This window comes from Camelus ferus, chromosome 3, assembly GCF_009834535.1.
Source record: "Camelus ferus isolate YT-003-E chromosome 3, BCGSAC_Cfer_1.0, whole genome shotgun sequence".
Taxonomy (NCBI): Eukaryota; Metazoa; Chordata; class Mammalia; order Artiodactyla; family Camelidae; genus Camelus; species Camelus ferus.
Window position 1 is genome coordinate 65,696,613 of NC_045698.1, and position 22,849 is coordinate 65,719,461.

At 38.6% G+C, this 22,849-nt stretch overlaps 2 protein-coding genes across 13 annotated transcripts in view; one reads left to right on the forward strand and one right to left on the reverse strand.

The window, feature by feature from the left end:
* Nucleotides 1-2,847, forward strand: part of CAST (calpastatin) — a 104,023-nt gene extending 101,176 nt beyond the window's left edge. For 11 of the 12 annotated variants that reach the window (XM_032476339.1, XM_032476361.1, XM_032476359.1 and 8 more), the window contains 2 exons: nucleotides 722-787; nucleotides 1,730-2,847. In XM_032476339.1, the coding sequence (XP_032332230.1) occupies nucleotides 722-772 (51 nt within the window). In that variant the 3' untranslated portion in view covers nucleotides 773-787; nucleotides 1,730-2,847. Of the gene's footprint in view, nucleotides 1-721; nucleotides 792-1,729 lie in introns of those variants that run through there. The other variant, XM_032476350.1, reaches the window with a different exon arrangement.
* Nucleotides 2,848-3,801: 954 nt separating this feature from the next.
* The window catches only part of ERAP1 (endoplasmic reticulum aminopeptidase 1), a 101,563-nt gene continuing 82,515 nt past the window's right edge, over nucleotides 3,802-22,849 (reverse strand). The window contains 14 exon segments of the mRNA XM_014567495.2: nucleotides 3,802-5,310; nucleotides 8,872-8,953; nucleotides 9,478-9,618; nucleotides 10,112-10,273; nucleotides 11,162-11,346; nucleotides 12,025-12,181; nucleotides 13,524-13,707; nucleotides 14,215-14,294; nucleotides 15,727-15,881; nucleotides 17,154-17,225; nucleotides 17,372-17,503; nucleotides 20,557-20,688; nucleotides 21,820-21,933; nucleotides 22,248-22,402. Coding sequence (XP_014422981.2) covers nucleotides 5,155-5,310; nucleotides 8,872-8,953; nucleotides 9,478-9,618; nucleotides 10,112-10,273; nucleotides 11,162-11,346; nucleotides 12,025-12,181; nucleotides 13,524-13,707; nucleotides 14,215-14,294; nucleotides 15,727-15,881; nucleotides 17,154-17,225; nucleotides 17,372-17,503; nucleotides 20,557-20,688; nucleotides 21,820-21,933; nucleotides 22,248-22,402 — 1,907 coding nt within the window. The 3' untranslated portion in view covers nucleotides 3,802-5,154.

A 22,849-nucleotide genomic window follows, 5' to 3' on the forward strand; every position in this document is an offset into this window, starting at 1 on the left:
GACTGTTATGCAGATCAAGGTGATAATAGTCAATAATACTGTATTGCATATTTGAAAGTTGCTAAGAAAGTAGATCTTAAAAAGTGCTCATTGCAAAAATGTTGTAACTATGTATGGTGATCGATTTTAACTAGACTATCTTATTTGACTATATATAAATATGGATTCACTATGTTGTATATCTGAAATCAGTGTATGTCAATTATACCTCAAAAAAAGTAAAATCCATAAAGGATACAAGAAACCAGATAGTTGCTCATGCTATATCTCAGATTAAATATTTGTTTATTTAATTTCAGTTATATAAAGTACATACTCAAAAAATAGAAAGCACAATAACCCTATATGCTACGTGGATTAGCTGCCCACTAAGCCTCCAAGTACAAGAGAAGGATGGATCAATGGGATGAATGGATACAATCCATGAATACCTATGTATTTTTTTCTTCAATTACTCTGGCCTTCAAAAAAAAAGTCTAGAGTAAAAAATTGAGTCACTTAAAGTTATTTTTAGTTTATAAACTTGAAGGAGAAAAATTCAGTGTTTAAGCTAAATGAAATACTTACAAAGGACCATCTTATTTCCCCAGTGCCTGCCATCTTAAGCCTTTCTAATTCTGAAAAGTCTTTCCTCATAAGCCTTTCCTGATTGATCAGTTTTTTGATATTTAATCCAGAAAATAAAGAGCTCATTGATGGTTTTTGCTTTCCTTTCTTTTAGGCAAAGGAGGAAACTTCCAAGCCAAAATCTGATGGAAAAAATGCAAATTAAAGTTCACACTATTTGGTAAGTTGGGTGTTTGTTGTAAATGAAGACAAGTGTACCTTCTACCGGCCTATGTGTTATAGGTGAGAGAAACTAAGTCCACTTCTTGAAATTTCATGTTCTTTAGATACTATTGGCATGAAATGGACTTTGCAAAATCTATAGAGTAATTCCCTGAAAAGCAATAAATGGAATAATAGTGCTACTGGAATGTTTAAAAACATTAATCTTATAATTAAGAGCTTTTTAAAATATTAGGCCAGGCTCTTAAAGAAAATGACCATCTAAGTCTAGTTGACTCTTTGAAACCCAAATGCTCATGGCTGCAGGTTACTGTGGCAAAGCAAAATGAGTAGGTTGTTTCTTACAGTGAAATGGCCTTATGACAGTGCTATTACCCAAAACACAAACACATGGTAGGGTGGGGAGAAGCATCCCCCTAGGGTCTGATGGTAATTACAGGGTTTTGAGAATGCGGCAAAGGAGAAGATTGACAACTGTTGTTCATCTTAGTTTTGGGAAGTAAAGCACTATGTTTGATTCTGCTTAATGGTGACTGCAGAGCTGTTAGGGATGAGGGAATCTCTGAGATCTTTGAGAGCTGGGCCCTTATCAGCCTCAGAGAGAAGAGGTATTATTCTCAGCCATCGAAGCTTACAACCACTTCCTGCCAAAAATCTAAAAGAAATCGAAATGTAGGTTAAATTGGATTAAGCACTCACACCATGGTCCTCTTTTATTTCCTATAAAGAGGGATGTATACTGATTAGCATTGCTCCAAAGATTTTTCCCAAAATTATAAAAGAAAAATTCTATTAATTATCTACTCACTTATCTATTTATAGGAAATTATCCCTTGTCTTTTATACAAAAGATTTTGCTAAATGTTACATTTATTATGCCTGCAACAAGAAAATTATATATCAAATGGTTCACTGGATTTTCTTCTTTGAATTTTTCAAGGTATCTGCATAAAAAATCTTCAACTGGTAGATGGTGACTTTTGAAGAACAAAAGGCTTTGACAACAGAAAATTTTTCTGGGTGGCTTCTAGACAGTGGTCTTTGTTGAGTCTTTTGACATCCTAAACACTGTTCATTATTCTTTTCTTGGAAAGAAACTGAATTTGTCTGGTTCACCTGTGTTATTGTTCTGAGTATTGATAAACTTTGCATTTTTAAAAATTGCCTTCAGTTGGGAAAGAAAGGAACTTTATATTTCTAAGAGATAAATTTGATAGTTTCTTAAAGCAACACACACCAAAGGAAAAATCTTTGCAAACTTTTGCACATTCTACACACAGTGCCTGTAAATCTCATTAGTATTTTCAGTTTGCACTTTGTTGTTATTATTGTTGTTAGCATTTGGAAAACAATGCTTTACATATTCTTCAATGTTCTGAGTTCTCATTACCCCTTTCCTCTTGGGCTTTTGAACTATATAGATGTTTCTTTGGGTTAGTGTTTATGAGTCAAACATAAAATATTGTACATGGGGCACATATCTCCTCTTGAGCTGCTAAAAACAGATAACCTGGACAGACAAGGAAGCACCCCAACGCTTTTCAGGCTGAACTCTTCTTTGCCAGAGGTTAAGGCTTCAGCACCTTCCAGCTAGCACAGACCTACTGAGACTTGACTCAAGACAGAGGAGCAAAATGCAGACTCTGTGTCACTGCGTAGCAAGTTCCAAGAATAACAACATCTAATTTTTAGAATATATATATGAGGCTTGAACGCTGCTAGTTGATTGCATTAAGCTGTGTTTTCCATCCTCTCTCTAAAACCTGAGCAGCAGTTTTCTTAGAGCCATTGCCACATTAGTCTTTGCACTGTACAGCATCTAGCTTAATGGGAGTTGGCTTTACCAAGTACAAGAACAGACTTACACTTTAAAAAAAAACCCCAAGTTTAAAAATCTGCTTCCCACCCCACCCTACAGCAATTTAAGAACTAGGTTCTGATATCCTACAACTTTGAATGGTTTCTCATATCTTTCTTAATGGTTTATGAACATAGCACTGATATCATTGATGAAATTAACTATTGATCAAAATCCCATCTTTATTTCCTGATAGTGAATGCAGGAAAAGTTACCAGGTACATATTATAAAACTGATTTGGAATTTCTTGTTTCAGAGAGCACAGCCTTCCTTAGCATCTGTTTAAAGTTTTTATTTATTAGGACTTAGCTGACTTCACTAAAAATAAGTAATATCGCCAATACTGTCTAAGGGGGATGGCAAACAAAAATAACACTGCTTATTATGGGCATCAAATTTTACTACTCTCTAAAAATTCTCTTTAAAAATCATGCATATACCTATGGGATTTCAAACTTCATCCATGTCAAATGCTATGTCTCCGTCCCATCAAAGATGCAGGCATCATTATTACAGATCTGGGAAATATAAGCCAGTGTTATGGTGAGTCAATAGACCTTTTCAAGGCACTAACAAGAAAATAAACACACTCCCTGAGGGATTTTATGTCTCTAATTCTTCCATTGAGTGGGTACAAAGTTGTTAAAAAAAGAAGTGAAACTTTTCATGTTGACAGGTATGTCTGCAAGGAGATGGCTGCAGTGTTAATTTCCATGCATATATACAAGTATTTTTAAATGACATACCAAAATCCAGAGATTTAAGAAATGCCCGTAAAAGTAAACATTTATTTAAGGAACTCTAAATGTGCCTTTCTGTTTATTAGAAGTATCTTCAGGCTTGGGTGTTCGCTAGTAATTGATGATGACATGAACAAGCTACAGGCTCTAAATCGGTCCTTTTTTACCCATCTAATTTGAAGGAAATAATTGCAAACATCTGCTTAGAGGGAAATAACAATTTTTATTACCAAAAAAGAGTTTTGCACATTGTTGTGGCAATATGTCTATTTAGAAAATGGACTTCTCTGAAAATAAATGAAAATAGGTTCCTCAGGTGACCAAAACTGAAAAACCACTATTTCCATGTTTCATTAATCAAGATATAAGATGCAATTAAAGAAGAATATTTTACATTAAAATCTTGGCTTTGTATGTTTTTCAGAAGGAAAATACCCAGGGGTGGAAATTACCAATGATTTCTGTTTTTTTTTTTTTTTAATTTCTCAAACAATTAAGCATGCATATTTATGAAAATCAAACTGTAAACACATTTATGTCCAGAAAAGTCACTCTATTTCATAGTGTATTAGACCAACACACTGACATTTTTCGAATCATACTCCTTTACCTTAAATTTTGTAATGTATTTTTAAAAACTCATAAAAGACTTCAATTCCAAGACAATGCACTGTCTTCAGTTAGGCTAAAAAAAGCAAGTATTTTCAGTTTCACAATACATTATCATTTACTAGAAACTGCAGTGACTTACTGGCAATAAGTGCCAGTAACAAGTTATTTGAGGATTGTAAACTAGGCCAAATAAGAAACAGGGAGATGAAGCATCACCTACCTAAGGAGCAATAGCACTCAGATTCAACTTCAAATGAAAGGTTTCTTCTCTAGACCTGAATGCACTCTGCTTTTTCAGAAGAGACACTATCATTCAGGGTCCCTGAGGAAACGGATGGCACACTCCAATTAGCATTACCAGAGGAGGGTTCTACAAAAGTTGTTTGTTTTTAAGCGAAAGTGAGGGCAGGATATATGGAAACCACAAGTACAGCCAGGACTAGTTAAAAGCCAGGCTGCCTCTTCACCCCTCACTGTGAAGGGATGAGAGGGCGAAGGTTACCAGAATGCAGAGATGGAGAAAGCTGTGCAGGGGAACCCGGGGGAATGAACATCCCCACCTACTCTCTCCCCTACCCAAGGCTCTAATGTGCCCTCCTGGGAGATGGACCAAAAGCCAGAGGACCAGGAAGCCTGATGATGTGGCCCTACAGCAGGTCAGCTCCTGGGATGCAGCAAGGAAGGGAAAGTAGAAGGCAGATCCGGGGCATTCTGGCTCAGTCACTGCCCCAGAGGTTCACGGGTCAGGAGTCCCCACTGTTTGAAGTCTTCAGAGGAGACTTGAGAGACAGAACAGCTAATGAATGACAAACACATGGGGACTGGGGCATGGGGAGCAGGGCTTTGGAGACCATAGGGCTTAAGTATAAAATACAGAATGAAAAAAATAAGGTACTTTACTTCTCCATAGTAAGGAACCCACCACTTGAGTCCACATTTCAGGACAACACCTGTAATGAGACACATGGTGGCAATGACCAATTGATGAAAAATTCAACAGCCAGTCTTCATAGGAAGGGTTAGATGAATAAGCAGTTGAAGGAAAAGGAAGTATCTTCAGTAGGTGCCAAAATAACCACCTCTAGTTTGGAAATATTCACATTCAACCAAATTTTGGAGATTACACATCACAGGAACCAGCAAGAAACGAATTGTTACAACAGTTCAAGCTTTTCATTTTGTAGCCACACTCTGATTTTATCAAAATTCTTATCCATCCAACGTATGTTTTCCTCAATGGTTTCGATTGTTTGTTGGACACAACGGAGCTGAGACCCATTTTCCTTCAAAGAGCTGAAGAATTCTTTTACCTTGAGGAAAAAGTGGGTTTTTTTAAAATTGTGTTTTATTAAGTTGCATTAATGTAAGTTTAGGTTAGTTAAAAGAAAACTGAAGCCAGAATTCCAGCATCTGTCAAAATTCTATACAGAAGGCAGGGCCAGGTGTCTGGATACAATTATGTACATAAACTTAAGCTCCACGAAATGAGCTCATGCCTCATGATGTCAAGTTTTGTCTTTTTTCTCTGCAGCTTTTTTATTTATTCACAGTTGCCAGATTCTAGAAGACTTCACTGTTTATCATTTTATAATTGTCATAATCAAGTGTATCTATTTAATGTGTATTTTGTTATATACGTACAGATGCAAACTTAACTTTTTTAAACATATCTGAAAAAGCAAAATGTGCAGAGTATATTCCTTGCCAAGCAAAACAATTTCAGCCGCGTAAGTGCAGTCCTTCTCCATGGGCCTGGCCTTGTATATTATTATAGAAACACTGCAGGGAGTGGGGTTCTTAACAAGTTATGGTGGTAATACCCCAAACCGTGCCAAATTTTTTTTACCCTAATCCACAATTCATGTATTGTTCCCACAAGATAAAATCCACACAAAGTTCCCTGTGGTTTTAAAGAGATAAGAAACACTTGGCTATGTCCTCAAAAATATCTTTGCTGTTGTTTTGCTGCAGGGTATTTTAACCCCTTTAAGCTCACATGAGGAACAGGTTGGCTTTGCAACAGCACTGACCATTGTGAAACTCTGTTTCACCTTCAAGGGTTCTTAAACTTTTCCCATAAATTTTCACAGCATTAATCCATCAATTTTTGATTTTGTAGACAGGAAGCAAGTCTAGGCCAAGATGTATTATTTATTCAGCATGGATTCCAGACAGTTAATTCCTTAAAAATCCATGTCATAATATCATAAGTTTGGGAATAAGAGGAGGGTAAGAATGAGCTTTTGAAAGATCAAATTCCAATTTTAAATGACTCCGGGGTTGTTTTAAAATTAAATCTCAGTAGGACCATTCAGTGAGCAAAAGGCATGCCCTCCTGCTATAGCAACCTACAAAACACCCCACTCCGCTATCCTACCTTAAATTGTACCTCAACCTACTGTTTTTGTTCTCTCAGAGCTTAAGATAAATTGATAGTAAATTTAAAAAATCACTGTGGGCACTCCAGTCAGACCACATCAATAATTTCACTAATTTGTCAAATTAATTAACCAATCCTGAAGGAGCCCCTCACTAAAACACAGACCTACAAGAGCTGTAACAAAGCCAACTTTTAACTCTTGCTCTCAGGCTTTTCCTAACTCAAAATGACCACTCCCACCTTCATCCATCTTGGGAAATGTGGCATTCTCAACTGAGTAGGAGTTTGATTCAAACCTGCTTCCTTGAGAACATTTTCTGTGCAATAAGCAGCCTGATACAGGTTTACCTTACTAATTTATTTGCCCTAGAGTAAATGATTTCACTTCTCTGGGACTCAGATTCCTCATCTGTAACACTACAGAGCGTTGGTTAGGATGTAGCTGTGTGATGTGGGTAAAGCCCACTTGAGGCTATGAGTCAGGCAAGCACCCTACCCTCACGGAGCTTACAGTGTCCTGGGGAGACAGGCAGTCAGCTAGGATGACGCTAACGCCACTGCTCTGGAGAAAATAAACCGGAGCTATGCCAGTAACTGGGGCAGGGGGGCCTGCTTTAGACAGAGTGCTCTGGGGAGGCAGCATTTGAGCTGGGACCCCTAAAGAATAAAATAAGCCTTTCCAGTCCAAAGTTGGTGAATGGGCGAGCCAGATGAAGAAATAAGTTGCAGAGGCTTAGAGCCAGGACAAACACCCAGTGGCCCGGGAGCAGGAGGAGGCTGAGTGGCTGGAGCGGGCGAGAGAGTGCACACAGGAGAGCGTGAGAACTGGCTGGACAGGTGAGCAGGGGCCAGGTGAGCTCAGCCTCCTGCACAGGGGAAGGAGAGGTTTGCAATTTACTTCAAGAGTGACGGGCAGGTTTTCAAGAAAGGGTTAGTCATGGGTTGGTTTTCAGGTTTTAACCTTCTGGCAGTATCTCAGGCTCTTTCATTTACATGCCCTGCCTCAGGGCTTTTGCCCCTGACGTTTCCTCTGCACACAACACTCTCCTCCTAGACAGCTGCGTTTCCTTCAGTATCTGGCCAACATCTGCGCATCAGCCCACAGAACACAGCACCATCCCTTACCAAGTCGCTCTCCCTCCTACCTTGCCTTCAGAGCATGTGACTACCTGACACAGGTTGAGCTGTCTGTAATTGATTCCCCCAGGAGAATTTAAGCTCTGAGGGCAGAGGCTTTGTCTGTCCTATTTCATCATCATAGCCCTGAAACCTAAAACCACCGCTGCTATAAAATAATATGTCTGCTATAGAATATGTAATATGCCTTGAATGAATTAATGAGAAAAATGAATGAACAAGTCAATGAATGAAATGTTTTGTTGCTACAGATCTGGTCTATGGACAGCTGTGTATCTGGTCACAGCCTACACATGGCTCTGCAGTCATCACACAGAATATCTCTGCTGTAGACCCCACTAGAGTTCAAACTTGAATTATTATGTGCAAGTTAAGTTTACACGTTTGGATGATGCTACTAAAAAACTGGACAAAAGATAAGGGTCGTGACATCGCTTCTGCATTTTCAAAGCACTCTCCCTATATCAAGCTAGATCATGGTGTAACCAGACTACACAGTGGAACTATTCCTAAAAAAGTTAACAGGCTCTCAACTTTTATCTAAATGCAACATATTTTTAAAATCACGTCAATTTGTTCTACAACTTAACTTTAAAAAACATTACAGAAAAAGCCACCACAACAAAATTACCCATACATCAAACTCCAAGTTTAAGACCAAGAGAAAAGTCAGCTTTTGTGGAAAACTTCTGTGGTCCATGGTTTTCTCTTAACTGACAATGAAAATAACTCATACTGTTTTCTCATTTTTCTTTGGCTGATGGAGAGCTGTGGTAAATTTGGGGTGCAACTGCAATAAATTATCCTCAACATAAATCACTCATACAATTACCACTTTCTGAACATCATGAGGCTTTTTGTTCTTTAACATTATTTTATACATGGACCTTATAATTTGCCCAAAGTTCCTTCTGAAAGTAGTTGGTACACACATAGGAAATCATGAACCTGAATAGGTCTTGTTTCCAGATCTGCCTCTTTCAAAATAACTAGGTGATCACTTCAGCCATCTATATAAAGATCACTGTTAACACCCTAAACAGGGAATAAATGTCTACAGTAGTTTTTTAAGCCCTAACATTTTTAGTGGCAGAGCTAAGACTTCTTAATGTGTGTGGGAAGAAGCAGTTTCCAGCAGTTTACGTGTAATGGATATTTGCTCATGCCCCAAACACCACACTGAACAAAACACACATCCAAGAAGAACATACATCCAAAAAGAACATTTACTAAGTGACAAAATCCATTGCTAACTCACTGTATCCTTAAAGTATTTTATCTATCTCATATTTACTAGATAATTTATTAGCTAATTGTCACTTAAGTTTAAAAAGAAAGCTTTTTATTTTTTTACCTCTTCAAGCCGTGCTCTCGTGGAGAATTGGTTTGTTGTTCCCACAACCATGGAGGCTATGGAACTCGAGCCAAGTTCAAACCTAGAAACAGAAATTGTCAGAATGCATCATGACATATCTGTTCATTCGACATGTATTTTTAAGCGCCTCCTGTATGTCATAGCAATTAACACAAAACTAGTTAGGGCATGAAAAAGATGTGATCCAATGGATTAAGGTCTAGTTGTAAATATAAGCACACCAGCCAGTGAACAGAAGATTAGGTACCCAAAATACAATCACAGAAGTAGTAAGTGCTGCAGAGTTTGACAGAAGCAGATGTACCGAGCAGAAGTAGTGAACAGAAGACACGGCTGAACTGTGCAGAGGAAGGCTTCAAACAGGTCACCGGGTGCAGGAAGAGAGTATTCCTGATGGAATGAAAAACCTGACTATTCAGATGCATTAGTTAGTATTAAATTACAGTTTCATATTTTCTAAGGATATTTCAAGTACCTGTTACTCCTATCTTCAGTCAAAAAAAAAAAAAAAATCCCTGTAAGTTTCCACTCTTAGCCAGCTTCAGGAATTTTCCCAGTCATGGCACAGTTTTTGGCACTACTTACTTTTGTACAAGATTATTCCAATTTTCCCTCAGAAACTTCCAGGCCAATGGATATCCCACCGGGTTTCTGCCAATAGCTCTAAGAATATCTGGAAACTCTTGAGTTTTTATTACATCTCCCTTAAAACTTTGCTCTAGTAGCCTAGAATAATTAAGAGAAGAAATGTCAGCAATGAATAGGCCCTGAAAAAGTAATGAACAATTTTAGTAAAATAATATGTGAAAGGAAAAAGCCAACCTGCCAATAATGAAGACCAAAAAGATAATTAGGTATCAGAGCCCTCAGAAGCTCACTATAGCTACATAATAAGAAAAACTAACATCAATACAATGTTTACAACACCCATTCCCATATCCTCTCATTTGCTCAGAAGAGTAGCTAAGACAGGTATCTCTCCTGTGTATTTCTAAACGTGTTATTTCAAAGATACACAAATATATACTCCTTTAAATATTTTTCCTAACACTCGCTGCTCCCTAGTTATTTACCATACTCGTTAAATGTGTGTCCTCTTGCATAAATGTTCCTAGCAAAAAAAAAAAGGCAGTTCCTGGCCAAGACCAAAAATAAATGCCAGAAGGATCTGATCTCATTTAATTCCTCTTAGCTACATGAACATGAATGAATTACTCACCACTGAAGCTTTTCTTTATTTTGACTAATACAGAGAGCAAATTCAATTTGGTTTTTCTCGGTACTGGACAATGATGACTGATATTTACTATAAAGAAAGTCCCATCCTTCAGGGTTCTGGGCCCCCACAGCAAACACGGCCAAGGTCACATCATTGGGCAGGCTGTGGAAAAGAACACCCCAGGTGAGAGTCTGAGATGAAGGAAATGTGTCTGGATGCACAACAGTGGCCAATTATGAAATGATAAACTGGGCCCATGATCAGAGAAGCATGCTTGGAAATATAAACAGAAAAAACCTCTTTCCTTCAGTTACATTTTATGAAAGAGGCAAGAGAAAGTAACTGAAAAGAGATTTTAAGTAGCCTTCCCAAAAATATAATGTGAAATGCCACTTCTATAAATACCTACGTATCTAACGTACTTGAATGATGTCGGGTGACTCAATAGGTGGTCCCTTTTAAAGCCGAAAGAAAAAATTCAAACTAGACTCAAGATGCAGTCCATGAATAAAAGTCAGGAATCCAACAGGACCACTGTTTATAGTACTTCTTTAAATGGGAGCATATACAATTGTTAGTTAATATTTTCTGGATGGGATTTAAGCCCCAAAAGGACTTAAGTTATCAAGAATCAATTTCCAGACACAGGAAGATCCTACTTGGCTTAGATAGTGTTAGCAACTACCAAATAGCTTCCCCAACTCCCCTCCCTCCTCGTCAGGGACTCGAGAGGCCCTGCCTCTGTTCCTGTCCAGTACAGCTGTCTCAGTTCTGATACGGTTTTGTCTCCTTGGCTATAAAACAGCTATTATTATAATCCCATCCTAACCGTCTGGTTATTTGACTTTTGTGCAAAGAAATTCCCTTCTAGCATTTCTTAAAACAGAAAATTGAAAGAAAAATAGATAAATCTTTAAAACTATATATATTTTCCCAGAAGAGGCAGTGGGAGGGACTTGTCTATACCTGTTTTTTCTCCCCATGCACTGATGATGGAAAACAGAAAAGATACCCTTTACATAACAGTCTGGTTGTTCGGTAAAAACAGACCTCAAGTTTCCATTGGCTTCCTTCCATTCTTTGAAATAGGCTTCTGCCCTCTGCACGCAGGGCTGATACTTGCGCACGCAGGCCAGGAGGAGCAGCTGACTCCGCAGCAGTCGCTCTGAGACGGAGCCCTCGTCCGTCCACGTCTGCTTATCAATGAGGTCCCTCAGTAGCCTGATGAGAAAGGCCTGCAGGAAAGCCACACGTGTCACCAGTACGGTCTCGGGTCATCTTGTGGTTTACATGATGTGGTTTACACCCCAGGTAATGGGGATTCTTTGTAAAGCTTAATCCAACTCTTATTTTCAAAACCTGGCAGTTCTGTTTACCTCATTATGAAAGAGGCCCAATGCAAGAATGATGAACGATTTCAGAATGTGCCTAGCCATCTTTTTTATAAATACATCCTTATCTACTCAAAATCAGGATGAACTGCCACTTTTTAAAACGAACTAAAAGAGACAGTTGATGTGACTTAATTTGGAGAGCAAATTATGTAACAAGAATTCATGACATTTTGCCAGAATAATTCTGTGCCTCTTCCTCAAGTACCCGAGTCCCAGAAAATCTTAATAGCCACCATCACAATACAGAACTAAAATGAAATTAAGGATTAGCCAAAGGAAGGGAGTAACAAATCCATGAAAATTAAGTACAGAACCTAACGGTGCCGTGCCTAGTTTCAGTGCCAAAATAAAACCAAAGTGTTTGCTCGTCAACCCAAATACTGAGGTAATTTTGATTTACTTTTCTTTAATATATATCAAGACATAAGTATATAATATACACAGTGGTAAGAACTCTTCTCTGCACCCACACAAAAGCAAACCAGTTATCTAACCATTCAATTTATTTCAGGCTTTTACCTTGAATTGCGTTTCCACTTCATCCATATCTCTCTTCTCCATTAACTTATACATAGGTATCAGCTCATTCATACCTTGGAACACCGGCATAATTTCAGTTTCACGTTTCAAGTACAGGGTTAAATCCAAGGCTTTTTCAATTGATACCTTTCCAATGCTAGTCAAAAGATGCCAGGGTTAACAGTTTAAAAGGAAATCAACTATTTGTTTCAAAAGATATTTTAACAATCTCCTAGCAAAATATTCAATCAGATATAAACACTCTCTTATAAATAATGACCTTGAGATTACTATCTTTCCTGTCACAGACAATAGAACATCCAGTGTGTTTACATGGTGAAGGAACTCTCTCAAACAACAGAGCTAGGGTTAACTCGTGGCTAAGACGAGATGGAAGTATGTCAGCATCTGTCCCTCTGTGAAACATCGCACTGTGTGCTGAACTTCTAGAGTAAGATGGGGAATTTGATCAAAGAGCCTTCAGGACGACTCATCAGGGACCGCCTCTTAGTCCAAAGTATGAGTCCCAGGAGTCAACACATCCTCGTCTCCATTTCAAAAAGAAACTGAATGTAGACATAAACTCTTCACTCACTATACAGGGTTCGTATTAAAAGCCTTGGTGGTAGGGTATATGCGCATGTAAGTAAACACAAAGCCCCCTAAAATTTAAGCAGTAATAGGCTATGCAAGGGAATGTATTTAGGCAGGCAGGAACGGCTAGGTAAGCAACCCCTATCTTTATCCCCCATGGCTTTCTGTAACCTCGAGAGTCCCAGAAAAGGAAGAACTCAACCTTTCGAGTAGAGGGACATGGAGCATGAGAATTATGTGTTCCCTCTGACCTGGGTTATTCCCCTTAGACTTCAGTTCTGTAAATATTGAAGAAGTTTGAGTTTTAGGCTTGGGGGACATTTCCTGAAAACACATGTTATGGGGCAAAAAGGAGTGACACTCACAGGTCATCTGGTTAGGCCACATTCTATGAGCTGTATTCCATAAAGATGCTGTGAAGTTCAGGTATCGACTTTGGGTGGGGTGGGGGTGAGCAGGGGCTATCCCTCATTTACCAAATGTAATGTAACGCCAAAAACTTCGGCATGGGCTACTTGGTCTTCTAAGAAGGCTTCCGGGCTGTTAGAGGCCCAGCAGGGGAGGAATCTGATCTGTTACAGCAGGGCCAGAAAAAGCTGCAGGACTAGGCATTAGGGACCAGGCAAGGGGCTTCTCCAGGATGCTGGTCTCCTATTGTTCTACACTTCCGCCTCAGTCTGATCTAAGCTGTTAATGAAAAAGATTACAATACAGGTTCCTTCTTTTACCTTATTCAGCAGACACAGACAAGAGGTTATGCATAAGGCTAAAAGCAATTTTGAGCTGTTAGGAGAAAACACCCTTCAACTTACTAGCAATCGATCATTTTCATCTTGAGAAATCAAGGATTTGAATGGTAACAGCAGCTTTCAGAAATAAACCAAGGCTGTGAGAGCCTGTATTACCTGACAAGCTGAAATGCATTGTTAATGAGACTGGCCCGATCGTTACTGCTGATTGCCGTGTGTGTTCCTTTTAAAAGGCCAGTCAGAGAATCCCATCCATCATCCTCATAATGCACGATGTAATAGCCATTCATTCCCACATTAAATTTGATCCATTCCACCTCTTCTGGAAGGATGAGCACATCTAGAGCAAAGAAAATAAATCATAGCTCCATTCTCTCTCTCGACTGGTCTAATGTTTTCTGATCAGAGACTGGACGAGGAAACGAAAGGCAAGTTTAACACTGAACAATTTAAATACTGAAATGAGTTTCCTGTTGAACGCATTCCTCTCAGAAACTAGGCAACAGCATCCAAACAGACAAGAGCCAATACTAGTTTGAGACACCAATTTTGTGAGATTTATAAATCCACGAGAAGAATGCAGCCATGGTTCAAGCCATACATATGATATAACCCAGCAACGCTAACAAAGGAAGGGGGGTTTTCACAAGCACCACTCCTCCTTAGCATTACATGACTCAACCGCCTTAATCTCTATCTGGCAAGATGCTGGCCTTCTTTTTTGCAACCAGACAGTATTTTCAAACCTTTTATCTAAGATAAATAGCAAAAGAAACTTATTATCTAAATCCTACACATTTCTACAGTTCCTTCTTGAAACAAGCTAGTTATTTCCAAAATAAATTACCTGTTTTTGTCTTCAGCAAAAATCTTTGGACTGAGTCTGATTTGCTGGTAATGAATGTCAATGGAACATGCCACAGGTACCTAGAAGAGAGGACAGATTGTTCATTCACTGATTCAACTCAACAAGCAGTTATTAAATCACCTACCATGTGCTGGGCACTGGCTAGTTTAAGGAAGGATGGTACCAAATCTGCTATACTCAGGAGCTCAAAACATCCCCAGCCTGTTTTCCAGCTTTCTAGGAGTTGCCAGCTCTGGCACTGCTCATTCTTCTAGGACTCCTTGAATAGAGGTAAGACCCTGGGCTCCAGTGAGCCCTGACAGCCTTAGCAGTGATTGCCCGATGGGTCTCAGGGGGCCTAACTTTGACAATGTGACCACTAGTAATGGCACAAATCCGCAGAGCCTGTCTCCTCAGAACACAACACCCCTTCTGTGGAATTCCTGCCAAGGAAGCATAAGCTGAACCTGATCATGAAGAAACAGCAGAAAACCCAAATTAAAGGACAGTCTATAAAATAACTAGCCTGTGCTCTTCAACGATGCCAAAGAAACAAAGACTTAGGGACTGTTTCTGAAAAAAAGAACTAAAGATATGTATGTAACATGTAATACAATGTGATCCTATAGGAAATCCTGAACCAGACTTTTTTCTTTTGCTAAGAAATATTAGGACCATTAGGGAAAGTTGAAAAGGTTTATAGATTTGATGATAGTATTATATCAAGCTCATTTCATTATTTTGATAAAGGTACTGTGGTTATGTAAATGAATGTTCTTATTTTTTTAGGAAATACCACACTGAAGTATTTCAGAGTTAAGAGGAATCATGTCTCCAACTTAACCTCAAACAGTTTTATACACACACACATATATATACATAGAGAGAAATAGACATAGATAGAGTGTATTTTTCAGAACTGTTTGATATTTTCGGTTATACAGAGTGGGATAAAGCAAATATGGTAAAGAGTGAACTCATATATCTGGGTAAAGAATATATGGGAATTCTCTGCACTCTTTTAATTTCTCCAGAAGTCTGAAATTATTTCAAAATAAAAAAATTTAAATACTGTCCATCCGAGGGCAAACAAGTTGCAGTGTTTCATTTCCAGGAATGTCCTCTATAGTGCTAAGCTGACAAACAGGCAGGATCTAACTCAGACTTCCAAAGGATAGAACTGAGTCTCTGGTAATTCCCAGAAATCACCTTAGCTCCAACCTGAAAATCAGGCACTAATGTAATTTAGTGGCAGTTACTAATGGCAGCTGATGTCAAGCCATTAACTGGAAATTACCATCATATCTAATTACAAACCACGTGAATGCTAAGATCATATCACCTTCACCCTTTTGGGAAGATAGTGGAATATAAGTCAGCTTCATAGGACACACAGATTTGGTTAAAATATTTTAGCAATAAAGGTAAGGGCACTATTTCCAAAACAAGGTTTCATCCTACAAGGCAGATGTTACATAGACAACGAAACGAGTTTCTCTCTGTGAAGGTTACCCAGTTTCCGGGGCATCATCCAGTCCCTTCACGTAGTGCTCCTGCTTCATGTGGACGTTCCTCCCTCTCACTGCGATGGTTATCAGGGGAAAGCCCTTCTGCAGTGTCCAGGTGTTCATCATGGTTTTCACATCAAGGCCCTCCTGTCGCCAGTGCTGGTTTATAAGAAAAAGGCAGGTGCGTGACTCACCTGCACCCAACTTTAAGAGAGAACCAAGCTTGCACGCGCAGAGCTGCTACTGGTTGACCACCTCCTCCACAGTTCTTCCTCGTCCCTTGCTGTGCTCCCAGCCCCTGCCCTGCTCCCTTCCCCCGCTGTCTCCAGCAACTGGCACATCCATTAGAGCATCAATTGTTTACTTTTCACTCTCCTCCTGTACATGTGTATGTCTTGAGAACAGGTACCACACCTGGTTCTCCTGGGCAGACCTCGGGCTTGGCACCAGGTACAAAGCAGGCACGTGAATGAATGAAGGTAGAGAAGGGACGGAAAGTGGCCAGGTGTTCAACACCTACATAATGATGCTGGCTTTCAGACATGTAAGGTGAGGAAAACATGCTCCATCAAGAGCCTACACTTCCGCAGCAGGGGCATTGCTCAGTGGTAGTGTGCATGCTTAGAATGCAGAAGGTCCTGGGGTCAATCCCCAGTACCTCCGTCAAAATAAGTAATATTTAAAAGCTAATTAAAGGATAAAATACTCCAGAAGGCACATCTAGAAACTACTGACTAAAGTCATCTCTAAAAGTGAAAAAAAACCCAAGAAAATAAAAATACGTTGGATAAAATTCTGCTGCATCTCCAGAATCACCCTCAGCTGCCTGTGAAAATACTCCATAAGTCTAGATAAATAGACTGTTTTGTGATTCAGCTGCTATGAATTCTTTATAGCTTAGCAGTTAAAGGCATGAGTTAGATCTCAATTCAAATCCCCACTCTACAACTCACTAATCACGTGCTTATAGATTTCATATTCCCATCTGTAAAAACAGGGATAACAGTACCCGTTGACAGGCTTAATGTGAAGAGTAGAGCAGAGAACACACATCAGTGCTTCATACGTGCCTGACACACAGCAAGTGCTCAACAAAGGAAGAGCTATGGAAATGATCGACACAGCGTGATGGACAGAGTCCTAGTCTACCAGAGAAACATGCCATAAATCCACTGCTTTACAGAGAGTCAAGCTGAAGAAATGAGTATCAGTGAGATGTGTTACCGAAGAGGTTACTCAACTCCCTTGGGCAGATAGTTTTTAAGAAAAATTGTAGAAGGCTGTCAGTCTGGTATGGTTTAAATGCAGTCTTATCTAGAGGGAGGACGATAAAATCAGGGACCTCAGACCCTTTGGTGGAGAGCTGTCCTTCAGAGAAAATGGAGTAAAAGAATGTGCTCGGGGGTAACACGGACAGATGTGAAAACTTACTGCAGATGAAGACGAATGTTCACCTCTAGAACAAAAGCCATCCATCCTTTGTGTACCATCTGTAGGGCAAATCTAAAAACCAAAAATAAACACATCACTTAATTCTGTAGAAAACGCTCATGATTCTTCTCAGAGGAATTCATGCGCTCAGAACAAAAACAAAGTAAGATAATAAGCCCGTCCATCCCAAACGAAGAAATACACAGAAACATACTCACAGTCGCCATGCTATTCCACAGGTCCTCGTTTTTTGTGTTTTTATAGCTATACTTCTGCAGATACTTTACAATACCACTTTTAAATGCATCAGCACTAAGATAATCCCTGAGCATATTCAGAATACAAGCACCCTGAAAAGACAATAGAAGTGTTAGCTCTGGTTTGGTCGCCATCTAATCTACTGTCACACTATTTTGGAGTAACTCTTTAAAATGCAACCACAGTAACATTTTTAATGTCTGGCAACATGTGGAACCATTAGAGAAAGTGGGCTAAGCCTGGGCCTGTCCAGGCAGGAGCTGGACCATGATTGTTGAGGCCTTTGGTCCACTGGGACTGTTACTTTCTATCAGTAACCAAGCCTCCCCACGGGGCAAGTTCAACATCTGCCAGCTTCCATTACTCACAGGTGAGTGGACAATGGTAGACTCAACACTGGACCCCAAACCGCCATGTGGCTTTCCCACTGCCACGCTGGGGCAAGAGTGGGGCGGGGTGGAAGCAGAGGTGAGAACCACCACGTGAGGAAGGGTGGAGCCCAGGCCGCCTTGAGCACAAGGACCAGGAGGGCAAGAGGAGCAATGAGAAAGGGAGCAGGAGAACTAGATACTCTGCACCCGGGGTGAGAGATCTTCTGCCCTCCACTCCCATTCTTGTAGGTCATGGGCCACAAACTCAAATGCCTCCAGTGGACAGGTGACACAAATGAGGGAAGTAGTCCAAGGGTAAGAAAAACGTCCTTATATGTCCTTCATTTTCCCCTGCACTTTTTGTTTTATTGAAGCATAGTCAGTTTACAATGCTGAGTCAATTTCTGGTGTACAGCATAACAGTTCAGTCATACATATACATTCATATATTCATTTTCCTATTCTTTTTGATTATAGGTTACTATAAGATATTGAATATAGTTTCCTATGCTATACAGCATAAGCTTATTGTTTATCCATTTTATATAGAGTAGTTAGTATCTGCAAATCTCAAACTCCCAATTTATCCCTCCACACTCCCTTTCCCCTTGGTAACCATAAGTTTGTTTTTTTATGTCTGTGATTCTGTTTCTGTTTTGTAAATAAGTTGTCATTTTTTAAAATTTCACATGTAAGTGATACCATATGGTGTATTTGTTTCTCTTTCTGACTTACTTCACTTAGAATGGCAATCTCCAGTTACATCCATGTTGCTGCAAATGGTATTATTTTATTCTTTTTTATGGCTGAGTAGTATTCCATTGTATAAATATACCACAATGTCTTTATCCAGTCATCTGTCCATGGACAGTTTAGGTTGTTTACATGTCTTAGCTATTGTAAATAGTGCTTCTATAAACACTGAGGTGCATGTCTCTTTTCAAATCCTCTGCACTTTTTATACAACTTTCTAACCACCAAGGACTTTCTCGCTTCCCCCTTCCTCCCTCCTTCTTTCTCAATATACCACCCTCTTTTAAGTCATCTTTTCCTAAGAAATCATGATTCCCTCTTGCTAGAAAGTCCTTCCTATTTTCTTTCATTCCTGAAAAGTCCCAATTCAACTTTAAAGATAAAACTCAAAATCTCTTTTCTGGGAGAATTCCTTAGGTTCCTTCAAGGTAGAGGTAGTCTGTCTCTGGCTCTGGCTCTAGGGAATGGTAGGGTCACAGAGCTCTGTTTTTTTAAAAAATATTTTTCCATAGTAGCTGCACCAATTTACATTCCCAACACAGTGCATGAGGGTTCCCTTTGCTCCACATCCTTGCCAACACTTGCTATTTGTCTTTTGATGATAGCCACTCTAACAGGTGTGAGGTGATGTCTCATATTTTTATTTACATTTCTCCAATGATTAATGATGTTAATTAAGCACCTTACCATACAACTGTTGGCCACTGGTATGTTTTCAGAAAAGTTCCTATTCAGTTCTTCTGCTCATTTTTAAAATCAGATTGGTGGGGTTTCTTTTCCCTTTGGTAATTGAGTTGTATGAACTCTTTATATATTGTGCCTTGTCAGATATATGATTTGCAAATAAGTTCTCCCTTTCAGTAAGTTACCTTTTCATTTTACTGTTTCTTTTGTTGTGCAGAAATTTTTTAGTTTGATGTAGTTCCACTGGCTAATTTTCGCTTTTGTTGTCTATCTACATTCTTCTGTTTCTGGTGTCAACTACAAAAAATCATTGCCAAGGACCTTTTTCCCTATGTTTTACTTCTAGGAATTTTACAGTCTCCAATCTCACCTTTAAGTCTTTAAGCCATTTTGAGTTAGTTTTGTGAGTGATGTAAGACAGTGGTAGTTTCATTCTTTTGCGTGTGCTGTTGAGAAAACTAAATGCCCATTTATTTAATAGACTGTTCCCCATTGTACATTATTGATTGCTTTGTCATCAATTAACCATATATGTGTGGGTTTATTTCTGAGCTCTGTTCTGTTCCATTGACCTATGTGTCTGTGTATATGTCTGTTTTATGTCTGTTTTTAAACTCCCCAGCACTATTGACGGAAACATCCAAAGAAGAAATACTTCTGTTTGCTACACATAAAACAACAGCCAAGCCTAATGATAAATGACACATTCTCTGCCTTGGTGAAGACAACAGAAACAACTGGGAATGGAAGGGACAGTCAAAAAACAGGACCCTGATCTCATAAAAGAGCCATGACTTAGCTCTAGTCTACACTGCCTGGGGAAATATAGGCTCTGTATGACCACAATCCTTTTTTCCTCCAAGAGAAGCTAGAAATCTGGATTTGCATATAAAATCTCCCAATTATTAAATATTGGCAACAAGTCCCAATTCTTTTATTAAACACATTGGACAGGACAGTACTGTGCAGTTCAACAGTACAAACCATTTCTGAAGACACCAAAAGCTAAGGTACATAAGGGCAGAAATTTCTGCCTGGTACAAAAGTTGATGCTCAATTAATACCTATTTATTGAATGATAAAAAAATCTCTGTAGACCACAAATTTTCAACTTCTGACAGTAAATGAAGAACTGACCACAATGTCATCTTTGGGATTTTAAGCCGAACTTCAGGTGAGGTCTAAAACAATTAACTCTGGCCAGCATGGGTCAGGAGATGGCATTCAATCTGGGTTGCTCCTTATAGAGAAAAAGACCCCCACAACGCTGTCTATAACCTCTCCACTGCACTATTTAACTTTAGTGTCCAAACTGTACCCTTACAATCCATTTTTACCTTTTCATATGAAACGTCATCAAACATCTCCCGAATCTGAGCAGGATTCTCCACAGGTGTGGACACAGGGTGTGAGGAATTTAATGCATCTACCTCCATCACATCAAAACACTTACCAAGGAAATAATCCTCCTATTGAGACATAAAAAAAACCCCAGCATCACCAAGATTTACATTTAGATGAAAAATACAAAATGAAGAAGGTACGACTTGTGGTAATAGGTTTATATTTCAAATTTCTGGCCCCACCTATCTTGTATTAATAGTTTACAAAATAAAATAGAATTACTCTCTTATAAAGAACAGCCAAGAAACAATAATTTTAGATCAATACTTAAAATTTTTTTCTTAAATACTTATCACCTTAGAATAAAGAAAATTTCCTATTAACAACAAAACCATTATGCCTACAGCCGAACAGTGCCAAAACAAGAAACTAAAAATATATAGTGATTTCAAAGAAATTTAGCTTTAAAACCACGTAGTGAAAGAAAAAAAATAATAACAAATCCCTGCAATGATCTGATTAGGGCATATTACCCCAAAGAATAATATGCATAATCATTTTTATTAAGAACATGTATAAACATAAAAATATTTATGATCCATTGCAGTGTAATAATTATATATACATTATAACTACATATAAATTATGTGCACAGGAAGACAAAAATGGGAAATGAGTATGTACAAATGGGATATTTTAATAAGATAAAGGATTTTTTTCATGTAAAGTTTCTTTTTAATTTTACTGCATGTGATTTTTCACAAGTTAAATGATTTTTAAAATAAACATATAGAGGTTCCAAAGCATTAAGTTTGTGATCCATAAGCCTCAGTTCTTATACAATCAAATGTGCAGTTATCTTAAACATAACTCATCTGAACTGGCAAGTAGGATCCTACTGAAATAATAGCAATCTGTACCTAATACTTCTCAGTCAGCACCCTGCCAGTTGGGGATGTGAGATGGAACAGACAGGCTGTCATTATTTCTATTTCTTTGATACTAAGGGAGGACAAAATTTAATACTGACTTCATAACAATCATAGACTTGGAAATAAGCAATGGAGTTCGGAAATAAGCCTTTGTGATGTATCTTTAAAGTTCACAAGCATTTTGGGAACCTGATTCATATTTAAACTCCCAGGGAGGTTATCAATCTTAAGAATTTTATAATCAAACATCAATAGATTTTTCCCTACATTAAACAACACCACAGATGAACCTAAAATGTAAAAAAATTAGTAAATATTTCTTACAACTTTCAGTTCTGGATGAGTCACACTGACAGAAACGAACTCCATAAACTTGGCAAATCCCTCATTTAGCCAAAGATCATTCCACCATTCCATAGTGACAAGGTTCCCGAACCACTGAAAGAAAAACCTTACTCAGATTATTCACACATTTCCATGGAAACTAGATTATCTACACAGACATAAACATAAGACATTTATAAAGAAATGTATTTTATATGTGTAATGTTAGTATATGAATGTTATTTATACAACCAATATTTTTCAAAACAAAAAGAAAAACCTTTCAGTATGCATTATAAAACATAGTACCTCATGCTTTTAAGAAATCATTTTTCCTCTGGGAAAAAATAGTGTAAAAATCAATACTGCAGAAAAGCAATATAGATTTAGTTTATACTTTTTTTGAAAGTGTGACTGAGCTTATATACCTGGTGGGCAAGTTCATGGGACACCGTCATCGTGATGCCAAGCTTACTTGATGCAGAAGACTTCTCAGCATCAAACAGTAATGATGATTCCCTGTATGTTGTCAGTCCCCAGTTTTCCATAGCACCAGACTGAAAGTCAGGAATAGCAGCAAGATCTTGGGAAGGAAACAAAAATATACCACCAATATTAAGCTACGCATTGCCCAAACACACTTTCAGAATAGGTGTAGGGATCAAAGAAAAGCTAAGTTTAGCCCACATAGAATCATGGATTCCAGACTGGAAGACTCTTTCACAATGCAGAGAAAGGGCTCAGTGACTCAGAGTTACTTTGCTGCTGTGTGACAAAGTCAGGCTTGGGTCTCACACCTCTGACTCCCATTTCGAACTCTCTTACAAGGTGAATGGGGACTGAACAATTTTAACAACTTGCCTCAATAATCCACTGGACTTTGAATGCCCAAAATTCCCATACACCTCAAAACTCAAACCCACAATAGTTTTAAGGGCTCATTTAAGTAAGGAAATGCAGGTTTTCTTATACTATGTCAATGAACTTATTCAAAACATTTACTGAGGACTCTATGTTCCTAACAAATGTG